The 19,294-nt window shown below is 57.8% G+C and overlaps 2 protein-coding genes across 7 annotated transcripts in view; one reads left to right on the top strand and one right to left on the bottom strand.

Annotated features, from left to right (window-relative positions):
* The first annotated feature begins 4,043 nt into the window (after window positions 1–4,043).
* On the top strand, window positions 4,044–9,170 carry Cyp2w1 (cytochrome P450 family 2 subfamily W member 1). Its single transcript, XM_076840828.1, has 9 exons — window positions 4,044–4,217; window positions 5,553–5,715; window positions 5,977–6,126; window positions 6,193–6,350; window positions 7,600–7,773; window positions 7,970–8,108; window positions 8,190–8,374; window positions 8,689–8,830; window positions 8,983–9,170. Exons 1-9 carry the CDS (start codon window positions 4,044–4,046, stop codon window positions 9,168–9,170), a joined length of 1,473 nt encoding a protein of 490 aa, XP_076696943.1.
* Window positions 9,171–15,117: 5,947 nt separating this feature from the next.
* Window positions 15,118–19,294, bottom strand: part of Chlsn (cholesin) — a 118,432-nt gene continuing 114,255 nt past the window's right edge. For all 6 annotated transcript variants that reach the window (XM_076840757.1, XM_076840759.1, XM_076840758.1 and 3 more), the window contains exons 4-5: window positions 17,033–17,114; window positions 15,118–15,773 (exon numbers count right to left, since the gene is read on the bottom strand). In XM_076840757.1, the coding sequence (XP_076696872.1) occupies window positions 15,594–15,773; window positions 17,033–17,114 (262 nt within the window). In that variant the 3' untranslated portion in view covers window positions 15,118–15,593. The remainder of the gene's footprint in view (window positions 15,774–17,032; window positions 17,115–19,294) is intronic.

The raw sequence follows: 19,294 nt of genomic DNA, 5'->3' as shown, positions 1-19,294 counted from the left end.
AACCTTTCTGAACTCTATTGTGTTATTTTCACACAAGGCACTTTTCACACGAGATCCCCAGCAACTAGACCAATACCTGGCACAGATAGGTGTTCAATCAATCATTTTGAGTGAATATAGTTAGGATGATGTTACCCTTGTCACCTCACACAGAGAGAGAATGAACTTAAAGGGGTCAAATCCTTCCTTTAATGCTACAGAGTCAAAGGAGGCTGAGGCAGGAGGATCACAAGTTTGAGGCCAGACTGGGGAACTTAGTGAGACTCTGTCCCAAACTAAAATTTGGAAAAGGACTGGGGGTGTAGCTTGGTGGTACAGTGCCCCTGGGTTCAACCCCCAGCCCTGCAAAACAAACAAAAAGATTATGGAGCCAGCGTGTGGATTACCTACTTCTTTGTAACATGTGGCCCCAAATTTAATGATAGGAAATAGCAACAATTTGCTTTGCTCAGGAACTTGCAGTCTGGGCAGGTCTTGGTGGAGACAGCACCACATGGTATCAGCTGGAATGGACTACTGCAGAAGGTGCATTCTGGCTGCTGATGAGTGGGCACAGGTCGTTGGGTGGGAGTGTGACCATGCTTCTGTGGATGTTGGCTCCCTCCACCTGAGCTGCTTGGGCCTCCTTACAGCATGGCGGCTGGGCCTGAGAGCAAGCAGTCCAGAGAAATAGGTGGAAACTGCGTCTCTTTTGTGATCTAGCTTTGGCAGCCCTGCAGGTCTGCTTCCATCATGGTCAGAAGTGCCCTCCAGATTCAAGGGCAGGGAAACCCAGGCCCCTTCTCTTCATGGGAGGAAGGCAAACTTGTATTATATGGAGGCTGTGTGGTTGGGAGCACCTGTGTGGCCATCTTTGGACGCTGCCATCGCCATGGCTAGCAAGTGGAGGGAATGAGCTTGAAACCCATTCTGTCTGACTCCTGACCCCTGTGGTAAACCCACCAGCCCCACCTCTGATGGCAGGGCCAGTTGTGGCCTGAGCCTTCATTCAACCAGGCCATGGTACAACTCAAGATTGGGATCTGATGGTCCTGATCAAGTCTGATCAGAACAATCCGCAGTCAGTATGGGGAATGTCTGCTGAAATCAAAAAGGAAAATCCCTCTGGCCTAGCGATGCCATTGCAAGCTGACACTGCAGCATCCCAGCAGGTGTGCACAGAGGAGCTGCACCCATGTTCTATCAGGACGTTGTCTGATGGCCCAAGGCTGAACTTAGAATGCTGGCACCTGCCATGCCCTAGACCAGGCAACCGTGAGAGGAAGCCCTGTCTTGTCAGGGTGCACAGTCATGCTAAAAATACAAAATGGCAAGCAACAAATGGAGGGAGGCAGGGGACACACAGGGCTTGAAGGGTTTGGGGGATGATGGGATGTTCACTGTCTTGGCATTGCTGATGGCTTCATGGGTGTGGACATGTGTCATTCAGACTGTATGCTTTAAACACACGGTCCTTGTTTGTTAATAAAACTATTTTTTTTAAAAAAGGCACAAATGAGACCAGGTGCCACTGTGTCTCTGGAAGGGTACATGGGAGAGGAGGTGCAAGTGGGGCAGAAGCAAGTGGCCCAGGGGGAGGGACTTCATGAAAGGAAGCCTGTGGTCCTGACTGCCTGGGGTGTGCATACTGCAAATTAAATGAACAAGAGACACACGGATATGTGCATACTTAGGGGAGCCTCTGAATGTTCCAGCAGGTTGAATTGTGGCCTCTCCCCACGAAACATGTTCCCCTTATCTGGAAATGGGGTCTTTGCAGGAGTAACTGAGGTGAGGATCCCCAAATGAGGTCATCTTGGTATTAGGGTGGACTCTAAACCCAAAGTCAAGTGTCAGACAGAAAAAGAGAAGACGCAGGGAGGAGGCATGGGAGAGGAGGCGGAGCTGAGGGAGGCATGCATGAGCCCCAGGTGTCATGAGCCCCAGGCACAGTGGCACAAGGCTGTAATCCCAGTGGCTTGGGAGGCTGAAGCAGGAGGATCACAAATTCAAGCCTAGCCTCAGCAAAAGTGAGGCACTTAGCAACTCAGGGAGACCCTGTCTGTAAATAAAATACAAAATAGGGCTGGGGATGGGGCTCACTGGTCGAGTGCCCCTGAGTTCAATCCCCAGTACTTAAAAAAAAACAAAAAAAACAAAAAACAAAAAACAGGTTGTCCCGTAGAACCTCCACAAGGAGCCACCCTACAGGTGCTGGACCTCAGACTCCTGGCCCTGGAACTGCAGAGTAAACTGCTCTGATTCATTGCTGCGGTGGCTACAGGAGGTTTCCCAGCCGTGAGTGTGGGGCTTGTGCTTTCCCGGGGGTCCCTGGCACTGAGCTCCCTGAAAGTTTTTTCCTGACCTGCTCTGGACCTTCCCTGCTCTCTTCACCCCACCTCAAGCTCAGGTCGGAGGTGTCTGCGAGTTGGGCCATCCCAGTTCAGCAGCTGCAGCCCAGACGCCACATCCTCTCCAAAGCATCCCCTGGCCTTCTTGCCTTCACGGTGTTGCCACCAGCCCTAGAGGCATTTTTGGTAGCAAACTCTTACATGACCATAGTCCACAGGGCTGTGAGAGCCTAGTGGAACTTTGGGGTCCCTATGCCAATTTCTGTAGCCCTAGCTCCTGGTAGAAACTGGCACATAACAGGCACTCAATAAGTACTTCTTAGCTTGGCTTGGTGGCGCATGCCTGTAATCCCAGCAGCTTGGGAGGCTGAGGCAGGAGGATTGCAAGTTCAAATTCAGCCTCAGCAAATTAGCAAGACCCTGTCTCAAAATAGAAAATAAAAAGTGCTGGGGATGTGGCTCAGTGTTTGAGGGCTCTGGGTTCCATTCCTTGTACCAAAAAAAAAAAAAAAAAAAAAAAAAAAGTGCTTCTTGAATTAAAAGGACTTCCCTGGGCAGATAGGACTCCCCAGCATGGACACCCTATAGTGACCTTGGTACCAGGGGCTCAGCAGAATGCCCCAGAGATCCAGAGGATGGGACAAACATCTCTCACTGTGCAGGGGATGGAGGTGGTGAGTGCCCCGTCTCAGGAGGTGTGCCACCAAGGCTGGGACTTTCCTTTCACAGCCTATCAAAGGGGGACAATACCTGAGAGGGTAAGGGCCTTGGCTGCCACGGCTCTGTGGTTTGTGCAGGGCGTGGATGACACTCTGGGAGATGGGCCTCATGAAGGGGCCCCTGCTGGCAGCGACAGGGCTGCCTCGTGTCAGGGCAGGCGGTGTGAAGCAGGCCCAGCCACTTCTGGTGCCAAGAGCCACCCGCCCCTCCCAGCTCACTCCCAAAGCAGCGCCTCCTCTCCAGGCTCTGCCACCAGGGTTTAGCGGAAAAGATTGGGGCACCTATCACAGTGCTGCCTGCAGGGTGGCCCTCTGGGTGAACTGCATCCTCTGCCCCATCCCTCAGTGTCACCCCTGCAGAACCCCCACAGGAACAGGCTGCGGTGGGAGGAGCAGCCCCGGCATGAATCTGAGGCTCCGAAGGCCCTGGCATTTGAGGCCCCTCGTGGGTGGTCCCCAGGGGCTGCACACTGTCAGCCCTTCCTGGACATTGATAGGAGACAGATGGTGTCAGAAGACACCCAGGAACCTGCCTCTCCCCAGGGTCCTGCTGAGGGAAACTCAGAGCTGGGGGCGGTCGGGGGTGGATCCTCCCCTCAGAGGCAGGGCCCAGGCCCTGGAGCCCTGTGAGCCCCATTCTGATGGGGAGACCAAGGCAGGGCTGGCAGCCCCCGAGGCAGGGATAGAACAGCCCCAGTGCCTGGACCCTGGGGCAAGTTCTTGGGGTGTAGAGATCTTGGATGCCTGATCCCAGACAGTCCCATGGCCTCCTGGGCTCCCAGCCACCCCTGGGCCCCTGTCACACACTCAACCCGCATTCCACGCAGCTGTAGCTTTAAGCCTCCTGCTGGGGCTGTCCCCTGCAAACTGCTTGTTCCACATTCTCGGGGTGGTGGGGCGGGTGGGGTGCTGGCACGCCCTCTGGGAGGGAGGCTATAAGGCACGGGCAGATGGGGCCCAGAGGGGAACTGGGGCCCTGCCTCCCGCTGTCCGCATGGCCCTGCTGCTCTTGGGGCTCCTGGTCCTCCTGGGCCTCTGGGGGCTGCTCCGTGCCTCTGCCCGCAGCCCCTCCCCAGCCCTGCGATGGCCCCCTGGGCCTCGCCCGCTGCCGCTCCTGGGGAACCTGCACTTGCTGAGTGTTTCGCAACAGGACCGGTCACTGATGGAGGTAGGCCTGGGTAGCCCCGCTCGACTCCCTCAGCCAGATGGTGGCCGTGTCCCAGACCTGTCCCTGAGGAAGCCAAACCCAGTTTACACCATCCATTCAGCATGGGGCTGGGCCCACCGGGATGCAAGAGGAGTGCCCCTACCCTGATCTTGGGAAGAGAGAGCCACCCACCCCACAGGGAAGCTGCCCAGGGTTAGCGGGCAGGGAGAGCTCCTGCAGGAGGCAGCCTTGGGAAGCACTTTCAGGAAGGTGAAGGTTGGCGCGGGTGGGATGCCCACTAGGTGTGGCTCCTCCTTGAAGAGCTAGTGATGGAAGTTTCTCGGCCAAGTTGAAGGCTGGCTGTCCTGCCTTGCAGCTGTGGACAGGCTGACTCAGGGAGACACAGAGCCCGGATCTGCCCTGTGAGGGCTGACCAGCCCTGTCCCCTGCATGGGCAGGCACTCTGTCCCCACAACCCCAAAGCAGCCCCTTCCATTTAGTCCCCAAAGCCCTCACCAGAGACCAGCCCCCATCCCCTGCCCCATTGCAGTTCCTAAGAGTTCTCCCTACAAGGGGGTCCTGTCTCCAGAGTCCCCCATATGGCCTCTCCAGGACTGCAGGTGGGCAGATAGCAGAGGGCTGCAGCCCTGGGCTGAACTGGCCTTGTCACACCTTCCCTAGGGTAGGACACCTGGGCCCCACCTGGCCCTGGGCACCAGGCTCAGGGGCTCAGGCCCTAGACTGGTGTTGGGCAGGACAGCCGGCCCAGCTCTGTCCTCAGACATGAGTGGCCAAAGGCAGCTCACCTCCTGCTCCTGAACCTCAGTGTCCTGTGCTTAAAATGGGGAGATGACGCCTTCCTGGGCAGAGATGCTGTAAGGACAGAGGGAGGAGCGTGACGGGAAAGGCTTGGGGGCAGCCCGGATGTGAGCTGTTCTCTGTCCTTGTTCAGCCAGTGAAGGTCAGAGTCAGAACTGACCAGCCATGGCCTGGGTGCTGCTTCTGTCCCTCCTTTGGTGCAGGTTGGGGGGTGCCGCTGACTAAGCTAAAGTCCAAAGAGGGCCACAGCATGGAGGGACTGTCCAGCCTGCTGCCTGTGCAGCCCCAGGCCACCTGCAGCCTAGTCATGGGTCTTGAGGGCCTCTGGGATTCCTGCTGAAAAGAAAACCCGTGAAAGTCATTCCCAGCACCAAAAGGCAGCACCTCAGTAGACTGGAGATGGTTCTATGGGTCCCCTGAAATGGCCCTGCATGCCCCCTACACCCTGCAGAGTCTCCCCCAGTTCCTCTGCCCAAGTGGACCCCAGAGGGCCTGGTGGGTAGGGGCTGCCCACCTGACCCCTGCTGTCCCCACCAGCTCTCCAAGCGCTATGGGCCAATGTTCACCGTCCACCTGGGCTGCCAGAAGACTGTGGTGCTGTCCGGCTATAAGGCTGTGAGGGAGGCCCTGGTGGGCACTGGGCAGGAGCTGGCGGATCGGCCCCCCATCCCCATCTTTCAGCTCATCCAGCAAGGCGGGGGTAGGTGTGTGGTGAGGTCCTCTGCCACACAAGGTAGGGACTGACCTTTGGGCTGGTGCTGGGCCAGGGGAACAGGAGCCCTTAGGGTCTTCCCATCACAAGCCAAGAGGGGGCCTGCTAACCCTGGCCAACCCCCAGAGAACAGGAGAGTGGAACTGAGACCCCTCCACCAGGGCCTGCTGAACCAGGTGGCCCCACCTGCTCTTGCCTGCCGTGTAGGGCAGGGTGACGGCCACACAGCATCTCCGTGTCCGCCCATAGGCATCTTCTTCTCCTCTGGGGCACGCTGGAGGGCTGCCCGCCAATTCACAGTGCGTGTGCTGCATAGCCTGGGCGTGGGGCAGGCGCCCATGGCCGACAAGGTGCTGCAGGAGCTGGCGTGTCTCATGGGACAGCTGGATAGCTATGGAGGTGAGCAGGGGCCGGGACACCTCTCCCTGGGGTCCCCTGCCTGCCTGAGGCCCGTCTCCCCTGCAGGCCGGCCTTTCCCTCTGGCCCTGCTGGGCTGGGCTCCCTCCAACGTCACCTTCGCACTCCTCTTCGGCCAGCGGTTTGACTACCAGGACACCATGTTTGTGTCCCTGCTGGGTCTCATTGATGAGGTCATGGTTCTCCTGGGGTCACCCAGCCTGCAGGTGAGAGGTCGCTGCCTCATGGGAGCTGAGCCCTTAGAGGTAGGGTAGACCCTGGGGAGAGTAGGACTGGGGGTGTCCACCATCATCCTTCACCCCAACCATCAGCGAAAGGAGCCTGGACTTGGGTAGAGAGCTTGAGTCTGTACCCCCTTGGTGATCCCCTGGCTGCATGCCCGCAGACCAGCCTCTTTGCTCCATGGGAAATAGTAGGTCTGGAGCAGGGGATCCTCATTTTCTCCCAGTGCCCCATCAGTCAGAGTCACACCTGCTCCAAGGTGAGGAGTGGGGCCAGACACTCCTCCCTCAGGTGGATGGGACCCAGAGACGTGGGTCCCAGCCCAGGTCCTTCACCACATTACAGAAACCACAAAATCCGTTCTCTGACATCATGGGGGTACGCGTCATTCTTTTCCAAAGTCTACAGATTCCACACGTCCGTCTTTGTCGTCTCTAACTTCGAGTTAGCTGAAGCCTAGACACCAGGTGTGCTGTTTGTGGGATTGACAGCAGGACTTGGCAGCAGGTGTGCTTTGTCACTCTGCTGTCCCTAGCATGAGGTCCCAGGGAGGTGGGACAGCACGGCAGTGCCCGGGGCTGGTCCTCAAACTTTGCAGCCTGTGACCCACTGTAGTCAGAGTGAGGCTGTCCTGTTCTTAGGGGCACCAGGCCAACCCGCCCAACTCCAGAGCCCTCCCCTGGAGTCCCTCCCAATGGGGCTCTGTGGGGCAGTCCCATGGCCCTTCCTACCCGTGCCTGATTCTCACCTTGGAGTGCCTTGAGGAGTTTTTGCCCACGATTGCTGGTGTCCTGGGAAAGCAAGTGTCCGAGGGTAAGCTGGACGGCAGCTGGCATCCACCTGCTGGTGGGGGACACCCTGGCTCCTCAGATTCCACCTCTGTGCAACTCCCAGAGTGGGTGATAATCTGCAGCAGCAAATGCCCCCTCTTCCTTCCTCCTCACTTTAGCAGGTGGAAGGGGGCAGGGTCACAGGCAGCCTGTTTGCATAAAGCGCCAGGTGTGTTACTGTCAGATGGCTCCATGCTCGAGACTGAGGTTTCCTGAGTCCCCGGACCCCGAGTAGGGCGGTGGGCCTCCAGCCAGACGCCCTCTTGTGGCCGTAGGCAGCACATGCCCCAGCACCTTTGAAGCCCTGGATGGGGACACCCTTGCTGCTGGATGGACAGGCTCCCTCCGCAGGGACCAGGTGGCTGTGCCTGGCCCCACCCCACCACCCTGCCCTCTGTCCCAGTTGTTCAACATCTACCCCTGGTTGGGGACCCTGCTCCAGCTGCACCGGCCTGTCCTGCGCAAGATCGAGGAAGTGCGTGTCATCCTGAGGACTCTCCTGCAGGCGCGGGCCTCCCCCACGCCCCAGGGTGGCCCCGCGCAGAGCTACGTGGATGCTCTGATCCAGCAGGGCCAGGTAGAGGAAAACCAGGAGGCCTGTGGGGAGTCCCTGTGGACTCCAGGACTGGGGCTGGGGAGGCGTGAAATGGGGCATTCCTAGTGCCTGGTTTGGGGCACTGAAAATGGTGAGTGGGTGCTCATTTTTCTGTCCTGGGCTTGGGGCTGCGGTGGACAGGCCTCAAGACCTCAAGCTCTGCCCACCTGCCTCACAGGGGGATGACCAAGAGGGGCTCTTTGCAGAGGACAACGCTGTGGCCTGTGTGCTGGACATGGTCATGGCTGGCACAGAGACCACCTCCGCCACACTGCAGTGGGCCATCCTGCTGATGGCCAAATACCCAGGCGTGCAGGGTGAGGCCTCGCATGTGGCTGGGTAACCCCAGGGCAAGGTGATAGGGTCCTCCTCAGACAAGGTACCACTTTCCGGTACAGGCCGTGTGCAGGACGAGCTGGGCCATGTACTGGGCCCTGGGAGGCTGCCCCGGCCTGAGGACCAGAGGGTACTGCCCTACACCAACGCAGTGCTGCATGAGGTCCAGCGGTACATCACGCTCCTGCCCCACGTGCCCCGCTGCACAGCAACTGACACTCAGCTGGGTGGCTACCTGCTCCCCAAGGTGGGGGCCCAGCTGGGCCTCATTCTCCCCTTCCCTCTTGCTCAGGGTTGGTCAGGATCGCTGGACTCTGAGATGCCAAGTCTTGGGGCTGGTGCCTGACAGCACAGAGATTTCCCCCTTTGGAACAAGGAAGGGGTCACCCCAACCTCACAGCACCTCTTGCCTGGGACACCAGAGCCTGGGGATCAGGGTCCTATGTCCCGAGGGTCAGGCTAGATGGGGTCAGTAGGAGCCTCATCATCCTCAGGGAAACCTCCCCAGAGGCCCCTCACCCCATCTCCCTGCTTCTGGGGTCCTCCTCTTGGCCCCCACAGGGCACACCTGTGATTCCCTTGCTGACTTCAGTGCTCCTGGACAAGACACAGTGGGAGACCCCGGACCAGTTCAACCCGGGCCACTTCCTGGATGCGGATGGGCACTTCGTGAAGCGGGCCGCCTTCCTACCCTTCTCTACAGGTACCAGGGCTGGGGCCAGAGGCCCACAGGCGACAAGCCCCCCTGAGATGCCTGGTCTCTGGCCCTCGGGGCATGCTCCCCAGCATCCCCACAGGGACGCCCCCTCTGGGAGCAGGCCTGGCACCCACTTGGTGTCTCCCTTACCCTCACAGGCCGCCGAGTCTGCGTGGGGGAGAGCCTGGCTAGGATGGAACTCTTCCTGCTGTTCGCTGGCCTCCTCCAGCGCTACCGCCTGCTGCCTCCACCTGGCATCAGCCCCACTGCCCTGGACACCACTCCTGCCCCAGCCTTCACCATGCGGCCCCGTGCCCACACCCTGCGGGCAGTGCCCTGGCCCTAGGAGCTTCCACTGGGAAACTCCCAGGGGCTGCCCCTCCCGGGCCTCTAATGTGGATGGCAGGGGTAGGGGGCAGCGTTTCTGAGGGTGAGTGGCAGGCACAGTGCCAGGCCCCACTCCCACTCCATGGTGGTTTCTGTGCCAGCCATGACAATGTCCAGCACACAGTGCCAGAGGCATCTCTCTGGGCCCCACCTTGACCGCAGCCACCACATGGCTTCCATGCCACAGACCTGTCCATGGTGTTTGGGGCTGTCCTGTCCAGTATGGGCTGGTAACAACCTCATCTGAATACCACGGGGACACAAGCGCCCCTCCATAGCCAAACAGCCTGACTCCGCCCGAGTCTGTGCCTCTGAGGCCCTGGGCTCCCTCCCAGGATTGCACACAAACTTGGATCCCTCCTCCACTTTTGCTCCCAGGGCAGCAGGACACCCCTCCCTGCCTTTCTTCCTCATTCCTTACCTCCACTACCGGTAGGGGGCCCCTGTCCTCTGGTGCCTTTTCTGCAGTCACCCTCAGAGTGTCCCTCTGATCTATTCCCTACCTATCCAGTTCCCTACCGGGGCCAGTGTCCACCAGGCATGTACAGTTTTGGGGTACAGGGAAATACAGGGTGATGCCTAGGCTCAGGGGTGACGTCTACCCAGAGATTGGTCTTAGTCCAGGAGTCTCTGACCTACCTCATTCTTGGCGAACCTGGGAGCCATGCCCAGAGTCCTCTGAATGTCACTAGTTGCTGCCTCCAGCCCGCAGCCAGAGCCAAGTGCATACTCCTTAAAGGCCAGCTCACACTTAGCTTGTGATGGGCACTGGGGCCAAGGCTTCAAGGTCTGTCCCAACATCTGGGGTCCTGGAACAAATTCCTCCCACCCTGTGCCTCAGTTTACTCACTGGTGAAATGGGTCACCACGACTGCAGGACCATTGAGTTTTGAGGGAGGTGCAGGGTGGAGATGCTGAGAGTCCAGGGGCCAACCCCAAACCAGGGTGTCCACAGGGAATGGAGAGGCTGCTGAGGAGGGGAGGCCCCTAACCCCAAGAGGGTCACTGCTGATCTCCCCCAGGGCTGGGCACAGGCAGCACGTGGAGGAATGGAGGTCCCAGGCAAGCCCTTGAGCACTCCCACAGCCATGTTCTGGACAGGGAGGGGCAGCCCTGAGACACCTTAGGGGAGGTGGGCCACTCAGGGCAGCCACCACCCAGGTCAGGCTGTGTTGGCAGGTGTGGTTCAAGGCCATTTCAGGAGGCTGCCGACCCTGATCTGCTGTCTGCCAACCTCACGGGATCCTGGTGCAGAAAGGGAGACCCACACCCTAACATGCCTGAAGCCCAAGTGGCTTCCCTTCTCTCATGATGCACCCAGGCCATGGGGCAGGGCCTCAGGTTGGGTGGCACCACACTGCCCATGGGGCTACATGTCTCTCAGGTCTCCAGGCTACATGGGCTGGGCTGGAAGCTCCGGTGCTTCTGCCTGATTCTCAGCTCATTTGTGGGATCGTTGGGGGAGCCTCCACTTCACCATTGAAGCGGCCGGCTCTGGAGTGCACAACTTGGGTGCAGGAAAGCCGAGATCGCCCCCCCCCCACCTGGCCTTGATGGCTCCCAGGCCTTCCAGAGGCGGGGCTTCTCCACAGAGGCCACTATGGACACTTGCATGTGGTGCACTGTCCTGGGGTCCAGCCTTAGCTGGGGTCCTGCTTTGTACCTGGCAAGCCTTCTTCAAACCTCGGTTCAGGCCATTGTCCTGGGAGCCTGGTGGGCTGCAGGTGGGGACACTCAAGGATCGCTGTGACAAGGGGAAGGGGGTTGGTCCTCCTGTCAGCATGGTGGCTTCAGAGTCAGAGGGCTAGCAAGGGAAGGGGGGCAGCTTCCAAGCTAATTGCTACCTCCAGGAACCTTTCTTAGGGTCCTTCTGATCCCCACTCATCATCTGCCAAATCTCTCTGCCCCACGCCTTGACCATGACCTTGGTAGAGGACACAGGAACCAGCTGCTGAGTGGGTGGAGGCCCAATTGGGGATGTGGATGGTACACAAATAGCAAAGGGGTACCTTCTGAGCAAGGGAGGCACCCAGCCACAAGGATTGGGGGAACACTGGTTACTCAGGGTTGTGACAATGTGGGCCAGTCAGTTGAGTGGGATAGGGTCCCTGGTCCAGGGGCTTCACATACACAAAAGGTGGCCCCTCCTGGAGAAAGAAAAGGAACTATAGCCTTCCTGCCGTGGAGCAGCGCCCCGAGGTTGGGAGAGCAGCATGACACATCTCCAGTCCCCAGAGCGGGCGCAGCAAGTTCCCAATAACTGTAGGAAGGTCACTGCAACAGAGGCTTGCAGGGACAAGGTGCTGACACTGTGGTCACGTGAAGGAGTGGGTCTAGGAAGTGAGGGAGCTTGGCTGCATCCAGTCATGTGTTTCTGGGGAAGAGCTAGGCGACAGGTATATGAGTATCTGCTCCTCTGTTCTCACATTTGGAACCTGTCATTTAAAAGTTAAGGGCAGAAAGAACGGCCATCGGGGTGGGCACCCCACCTGTCCCAGCACCAAGGGGGAGCTTTTCCAACAGAGCCAACTAATCTCACCTAGCCTCAACTTCAGCTGGCCCAAGGACTATCTGGGGGAAATGCTGGTCCCTTCTTCCCCGCTTTGGGGAGATTCAGCCGACACTCAAGACACAGGTGACGGGGTCGTGAGATCATCACCCAGAATCCGGGAGCCAGTTGCAGCCTGGAGAAGCCCATCTCCGGCGTGAGGCAAAATTCCAGCACGTGCTGGATTCTGGGTGGAAGGGCTGTCCACTATTGCCCATTGCTGCACCCTGGGGTGATGCTGCTCACACCTGCCCCAGGAGGCCAGGAACTGGGCAAGTGGGCTTGGAAGCAGGTGGGTGAATCCCTGCTCTGCTGGGCAAGATGCCATGTGGGTGCATCCAGAGGATTCTAACCTTAATGACTACTCAGCTTGAAGGTTCTTTATCATCTGTGAGCCCCCCCCGCCCCCGCGAAAATGAGGAGGGTATGAGAGGTTACAAAGTCCCTGTGAACAGATATGGAAACCGAGGTTGGGGTGTGACTTGCGCTCAGCTGGGAGGCAGGGGATGGTGACCAGGCACAGTGCCTGTGCTCAGGAGCTGCCAGAAGGCTTGTGCCACCAGGAAGACGGTGTGGGGGCCAGCACCAGCGCAGAGCAGGAGGACAGCAGAAGCCCAGCCTGCCACATCAGAGAAGTCAGAAAGGGACAATCAGGAAAAGAGAAAGACACAGCAGGCAACTGCTCCAGGAAGAAGAGCACAAGACAGACCCAACACGGCCTCCACGAGATCTCAGAACCGTGCCTAAACACAGATCCTTCAAGAAACAGCAGACAGAAGCTACCTCCTCAGGGGCTGGTCTCCAGGTGCCCCAGTGGATCCGTGAGGGTCCCACCACCCCAGTGAGCACCTGCCCCTCACCCAGAGTTCCTGTGCCAGTCCGCCTGTGCGCCATGGCTCCCAGCACCATTCTGACTTTTGAACAGTGGTTTCTGGTTGGTGAAGCCGTGCACACACGTGCGGATAAAGAGGAACCTTAGGAGGAAACATTGTCACCTCATGTTGCCAGCAGGCTTTGTCCTGCAGATGTGTCTTTGTGACCTTTCTCCTGAAGGTGTGTCTGTCCTAGAGGTGTCCTGGGGAACATTAGTTTATTAAAATCAACTTTAGTGAGGAATTATGCATGTAAGGCGTAAGGTCTGCCCACAGGCATGTGAGGCCATCTCCGTCAGGACACAGTGCTCCACCTGAGCCCCGTCAGCCCTCTGGGTCAGCTCCATCAGTACATTTTGCTGTCTGTTAGTGAGCAGCTCCTGGGACCTCATGAGTGGACTCTGGTGGCATGTCCTTGTTTGTGTCCACAGTTCTTCCTTTTTGACGCTAAGTGTCACTTTGTCCAGTTCCTGTGCAATGAACACTGGGAATACTTCCAGTTTGCAGGGGCAGAGGGGAAACAGCCATCACCTGAGGTTGCCAGATGCAAGTTATACCCTGTGAGCTGTGGGCAAGAGAAGGACTCACAGCCCAATCCTTTTTTTTTTTTTTTAATTAAAAAAAATATTTTTATGTGGTGCTGAGGATTGAACCCAGTGCCTCACATGTGCTCTACCACTGAGCTACAGTCCCAGCCCATCGCAGCTCAATCGTGACACTTTGGTCCCCCCTGGGGTCTCATCAGAGAGTGCCACCTCTGAGTGGCATCAAGGGACCCCCCCCCCAAGGAGCTGCTTGGTCCCAGGTGATCTCTTGATCATCTCCCTCTGCACATTCTGCCAGAGATGCTGTGGAGATTGGCACTCTGTGACCACAGGCTTAGAAAGAAAAGATCCCTTCTCCAGCAGGTGACAGGGGAATGCTGGTGTTGAAGTCAAGTGGCCCAGGTCTCCAACACCATAGACAGTGAGGTCTTCACATTTCCTTTCTAACTTGGCTGCCAGAAAACCAAGAGCTGTTCTTGATCCATCAACCCTGATTTTTAAAACCACTTGTCCCTTCTTTGTACCTTGTGGGTCTTTATTGCTGCCTACCTACTTCTTGGTGTACTAACCTAAGACACCTCAAAGTTCGGCAACAGTGGAGCTGCACCCAATGATGCATGTGTTGTTACCCTGGGCTGCAGGCAGCTGTTCTGCAGGGCTGAGGTGCCAGCGTGCGGATCATAGATCCACGGGGGTGGGGTGGGGGAGAACGGTCTGTTTGTGACCCCATCCAATGGCATAAGGCCCAGGACTCCTCACATGCTGTTCCCAAGGGCCACCCAGGGTCAGTGGCTACCACATGGGTCAGGATCTGTGGGCATATTGTGTGATGAGGATCTCCACTGCGGAGGAGCGGAGCCAGGGCCACACACTGCCTGGGGGGCAGCAAGAAGCCCAAGACTTGCACAAGGCCCTGGGTTCAATCCCCAGCACCACAAAAATAAAAATGAAAAAAAAAAAAAAAAAGAAGAAGCCCCAGACTGCAAGCAGGTGAGACCCTGGTGAGGAGGCCAGGGTCTTCTAATCCAAGAGTCTAGACCAGTCTCTTCTAATCCAAGAGTCTAGGGGGTCTGTGGTGACAGGTGATGAGGGGTCTGCAGGCCAGGCTCGCCCAGGCTAGGAATGGCCACAGGCTATGACTGGCCTTGGGAGAAAGGGATGTGCTTCTGCGGGGGCTGCACCCAGCAAGGTCACCGCCATCCCGCTGCCCACAGGTGTGCACGCACACGGTGCTTCACTCCTGACCCAAGCGCTGGTGACCAGAATCAGTCACCAGGCCTGGGGAACAACTCACTTTTGTCCACTTGTGTAGCTGGAGTGGCTTGAAGGGTGAATTTGGAGCACCTACAGATAGCTTGCCCCTGTGGCTGGGTACATGTCCGAAGAGGACCAGGTGGGGCTGTGTTCTCTGTCTGCCTCAGGAGTCCTGCAGTGGCTGGCTCCAGGGGGATACTGATCATTCAGAGGCGGGACTGCACTCCACTTTTATTAAAGGCATGTGCAAGGGCCATAGGTGCGTTTAAGGACACCCTCTTGGGTGGCAGCTGAGGCCTGAGCATCTTGCTTTGTAAAGGTGACCAGGCAAGGGCTGGTGCCTCTCTCATTGGCTGAGGAGGCTGGGAACCACTGGGGCCACTCTTGGGCCCTGAGGTCTTCTGCAGGTAGCCTGGATTCAGCTTCAGCCCTCCTTGCCCTGGCGGCTCCCCTCCCCAACAGCAGCTTCTCCCTGGCTGCCCAGCTCCTGCACATCCCATGTGACTGGGCGGTCAGGGGTGGGAACCCCTGTTCTGCTGTGCAGGGGTATGTCCTGGCCAGGATGGTCACTACGATACCTGGAAAAGGCAACCTGAGAGCAGGGATGCTGTCCTGGGAGGCTCCTGCTGAAGACGGGAGTGGCGGCTGAAGCATGCCTACCCAGACAGCCCTCCACAACCCCCGCCAGAGAGTGAGGACAGGCTGATTTTTATTGAAAATGGGGCAGCACAGGCTCCGGATGCCACACAAGGAGGTGAGAACCACGCTGGAAGGTGCAGGGACCGACTTGGGGACCCATACCCCAAACACTGAGGCAGCACAGCTGGCGGGGAGGGCCAGTTCTTAAGACACCCCTGGTAGAAAAATAGATATCTGGGTTTTGAGGCCACTTGGGGCTGGAGCTGGTGTCCCGGGGTTTCTTCAGGGAGATCATGTTGTTCTGAAGGTACAAAGACCTGGTAACCCATGAAACCAGTCCCTGGTCAAGGCAGGTCAGGAGTTCAGAAGGAGGGTCCAGGGGTCCTTCCAAGGGTCTGGTGCCCAGAAGCCCAGCCCTACGTGGCTTGACCTACTCATGACCCTCTTTGCTCCTTTTGGACCAATGAAGACCTTCAGTGCGTCTTGAAGAGCCCAGGGCAGGCGAGTGCCACTCCATCCCTGCACTAGGACAGCAGCTGCAGCACTTGTCGGAGGCGCTGGGCCTTCTCCAGGAGGGCGGCCTCTGAGCCCGCCTCACCCAGCTCCTGAATCAGGGCTTCTGCCTTCTGGACTGTCAACTCCCGGGCCCTGCCCTTCAGCCCCTCCAGGTAGGCCAGGAGGGTGGAGAAGTGCTCGTCGGGAACCTGGCGGTGGGGGAGAAGAGGAGAGGGTCAGGGCCAGAACAAGACGGTGGTGGCGTCACAGAGACCTGAGCAGCAGAAGATGGGCACACAGTGTTCTCCCACCTGGGCGCCCGCAGGGCCATGTGAAGGGCCCTCAAGCTATGGTGTTCCTGCCCTGCCAAGGACAAGAGTCCAGGCACACAGGAAGAGGGGGCCACCTTCCCTGCCTCAGCCATTTCCTTCACCAGCCTCAGGTGCTCCTATGTTTAGAGGCTAGCCCCACCATGCCCTCTTGAATGCTACCAAACCAGCAAGTTTTAAAGAAATAGATTTGCTAGGATAAAGAATGGGTGAGGTGGTGACATTCACAGTATTCTGGGGGATGGAAGACAGGCCTGACAGAGCTCAGCAACCCCGAGAAGAGAAGCTCAAACAGTCTGGGGTCTGAGGACACAGAAGGCAGGGGGCACTGTAGGCCTGGCTGGGCCCTAGCTCCAGGGTACTGTGTTGTCATCTCTAAAGGGGCAGCTGCCACCAATATGTGTGGCTTCCCGATCTTCCAGAGAGCAAGGTACTGGCATTAGGACAGGCACATAGATCAACAGAATAGAATAGAATAGAGCCCAGAAACCAAACTCCCACCAATTTATTTTCAACAGGTGCCAATTCATGGAGGGGAAATAGTCTTCCAGTGGTGGCAGAGGATGCTAGGCACCCACCCACAAGCAAAGGCACAAAGTTGGAGACCTTCTTTATGACAGATAGATGCAATCTAAGCAACTGGTGCCCTGAGTATAAGAGCTGGAACTATAACACTCTTGGGAGAGAGTGTGGATACTTATCTCTGTGACTTGCCTCTTTGTTCTCTGAATTTGTTCCATTTCAAGATCAGTGAAACCAATGCACACCCACCATGGCAGCCACAGATCTGTGCATGGATGTCCTGGCTGAGATGGGGACATAGGTGAGACAGGCATGGCTCTCACCTGGCCTGTCTGCAGACACAGGTGTCCCCTGCACCCTAACACATACAGCGCACTGGAGACGCCTGGAACGGTGTACAGGAAACTCGAGGGTGCTGGTGTGGAAGGAATGCCCCTGGGTGCCCGTGGGAGTGTGGAGGCTACATGACTGTGGCCTGTGGGGGCCGGGCTGGGCTCAGACCCCTTCGTGGCTTGGGGTTGTGTGTCTAGATCCCATCTCCCTTCAGGAAACAAAATCTTGTGACCTCTGCATAGGCCTGTCACCTGGGAGCCCCTTCCCCTGGGGTGTGCACAGACCTTGTCACTGTCGTACATGTGCAGCAGGAGCCACGTCTGCCTCGTCTTCTGGAATTTCCAATTCTTATGCTTTTGGGCCCACCTGAGGAAATCGAGACAAGCATCTCAAGAGTGCGGACTGGCCAAGCCCCTCCTGTGCTAAGGGCTGAAGCTGTGGTGTCCCGGGGCCTTGTACAGCCCCTCTCTGAGGTGAGGAGCTGAATCTGCTGGGGGCAGCATAGTGGCGAGAGTCCTGGTCATGCAGATGTGCTAGCTCAGCAGGCTGTGGGGCCCCTTGGAAAATTTGGGGTGCCCACAATGTAACAGGATATAAAGACTGGATGGCTTGCGGCCATTTCTTTCAGTCCTACACATCTGTGACCTCTCAACCATAAAGTGAGCATTCTGAACTTCCTGACCTCAAGCTTCTTCAAAAAGCTTCTCTTGCAGGCTGTGGCTGGGGCTCAGTGGCAGAGCACTTGCCTAGCATGTGTGAGGCACTGGATTCGAGTCTCAACACCGCGTATCAATAAATAAAATAAAGATCCATTGACAACTAAAAAAATATTTAGGAAAAAAAGCTTCTCTTGCATGGGATTGCCAAGCCCTGGCGGCCCTTCCTCCTCTGATGAGGGGGACAGCTATGTTTCCCTGTGTCTAGGCAGGTCAGTGGAGGCTGGGCCAGGACAGGTGGGGCTGGGAGTGTCCATGAGGAAGTACGTCACTCTGCCTCCTGCTCATGGGGGCAGGGACAGCCTGTGGGCCTCGCAGTGTGCACCGAGAGTGAGGGAGAAGGAGGGCTGCCATGCCAGTCTGGGCTGCACAGTTGTCAGGACAGGCACAGAGATGTCCTATTCCGGGGCTCCGCAGTGCTTGGCCTTTGCTACAGCAGCTTGGTGGTGCCTCAACTGACCTGGCCCCTAAGTACTGTCAGGGCTGCGGGGGAAGAAGAGGACAAAGAGGAGGACAAAGAGCACTTGGGCCAGGACGGCAGGCCAGGCTCTCAGAGGTGAGACCCGCACACTGGGAAGGGACTGCTGAGTGAATCCTGGGTAAGGCAAGGGCAAAGCCACTGCCATGGACAGCAGTCTTCATGCCTGAGGCCCAGACACAGGAATACAGGTGGCTGGGACAGAAAGATGGAGGGGAAGAAGACGACAGGGCTGGGTACTCCAGCTGGAGGGCACAGTGGGGAGGGCTTGGGCCTCGAGCCTTACTGCCTATCTTCTGAGGGCTGGCAGATCCTGCCGGCTGCTGGGGCTCTGGGTGGGAACACCACAGCTCTGTCCTGCGTCACACATGGTCCCTGGGGCAAAGCTAGCCACACCAGCTTACCTTCTTGGAACCTGGGGACTCCGTGCAGAGTCAAGAGAAGGCTGGGTCTCGGATGCTACCTGCATGGTGAAGGCCCCAGCTCGCATGTCCCCATAGAAAGCTGACTTGCCCTCTTGGAAAGAGGACATTTAGGAGTGAGGGTTGGAGACAGACCCCTCAGGCTCTGTGCCAGGCGCCTTTGCTGTCTATCAGGCCCAAGCCCCTCCCTCTACCACCTGCTCTGTGGAAACGGGGTGGGCCCTTTGGAAATGCCTCCTTTGTCAGACACAGCAGGAAGTAGGAGGGGGAGAGACATCAGGGTGCGTTTCCCTCTCAGTCCTCTGAGGGGGAGCTCAGGGTTCTCAGCACCATGTCCCCAGGGAGGCCTCCATCCCATGAGGTCTAGGCCTCAGCCCTGGGTCTGGCACCGGCTGTTCTGAGTTCTCGGGAGTCCTTGCTCGTCTCACCAGCCGAGGCCCATCTCAGGTGTCTTCCCACATAACACCCTTTCTTGATTCAAGCCACTGTGTGGTGCTTTCAGTCCCTCAGACCAGGGGTTGGTTCCCACTTTAGCCCCTCACCCACACTCAGTATTGAGCAGGTTCCCAGAACACGTCACCACCTCCCCCGGTTCGTTCTAGCCTGGGACTTCCCTGTGGTGAAGGCCTGGATCCAAATGCAGCCGAAGTTCCTTGTGTCTTCTAGACCAGGGACCTAACCAGTGGCCCTAGGCCTGCCCCCCACCCCATGATGGCCTTTTGAGTGTTGCTGACTGCTGGCAGGTATGGGGACATTGGGAGTAAAAAGGCCAAGCAGCTGGAGGGCACAGTGCGCCCCAGAGTTGCAGATCCTGCATTCCTGAGGTCCCACCCCGACTGGGCAGCCGGATCCCACAAGAGGAGACCACAGGGGAGGGAACACTGCCTCTGTGGCCCTGCCAATGTTAGCCCAGAGGGAGACCGTGGTGTG

This window comes from Callospermophilus lateralis, chromosome 19, assembly GCF_048772815.1.
Source record: "Callospermophilus lateralis isolate mCalLat2 chromosome 19, mCalLat2.hap1, whole genome shotgun sequence".
Classification (NCBI taxonomy): domain Eukaryota; kingdom Metazoa; phylum Chordata; class Mammalia; order Rodentia; family Sciuridae; genus Callospermophilus; species Callospermophilus lateralis.
Note: the sequence above shows the minus strand (reverse complement) of the source record. Positions and strands in the feature narration are given on the sequence as shown.

What these genes read in the sequence shown, in the direction of transcription:
- Cyp2w1 (XM_076840828.1), top strand. Translation starts at nt 4,044, where the DNA reads ATGGCCCTGCTGCTCTTGGGGCTCCTGGTCCTCCTGGGCCTCTGGGGG. An exon ending in CTCTGATCCAGCAGGGCCAG is followed by an intron (nt 7,774 to 7,969) that starts GTAGAGGAAAAC and finishes CCTGCCTCACAG; the next exon opens with GGGGATGACCAAGAGGGGCT. An exon ending in CTTCCTACCCTTCTCTACAG is followed by an intron (nt 8,831 to 8,982) that starts GTACCAGGGCTG and finishes TTACCCTCACAG; the next exon opens with GCCGCCGAGTCTGCGTGGGG.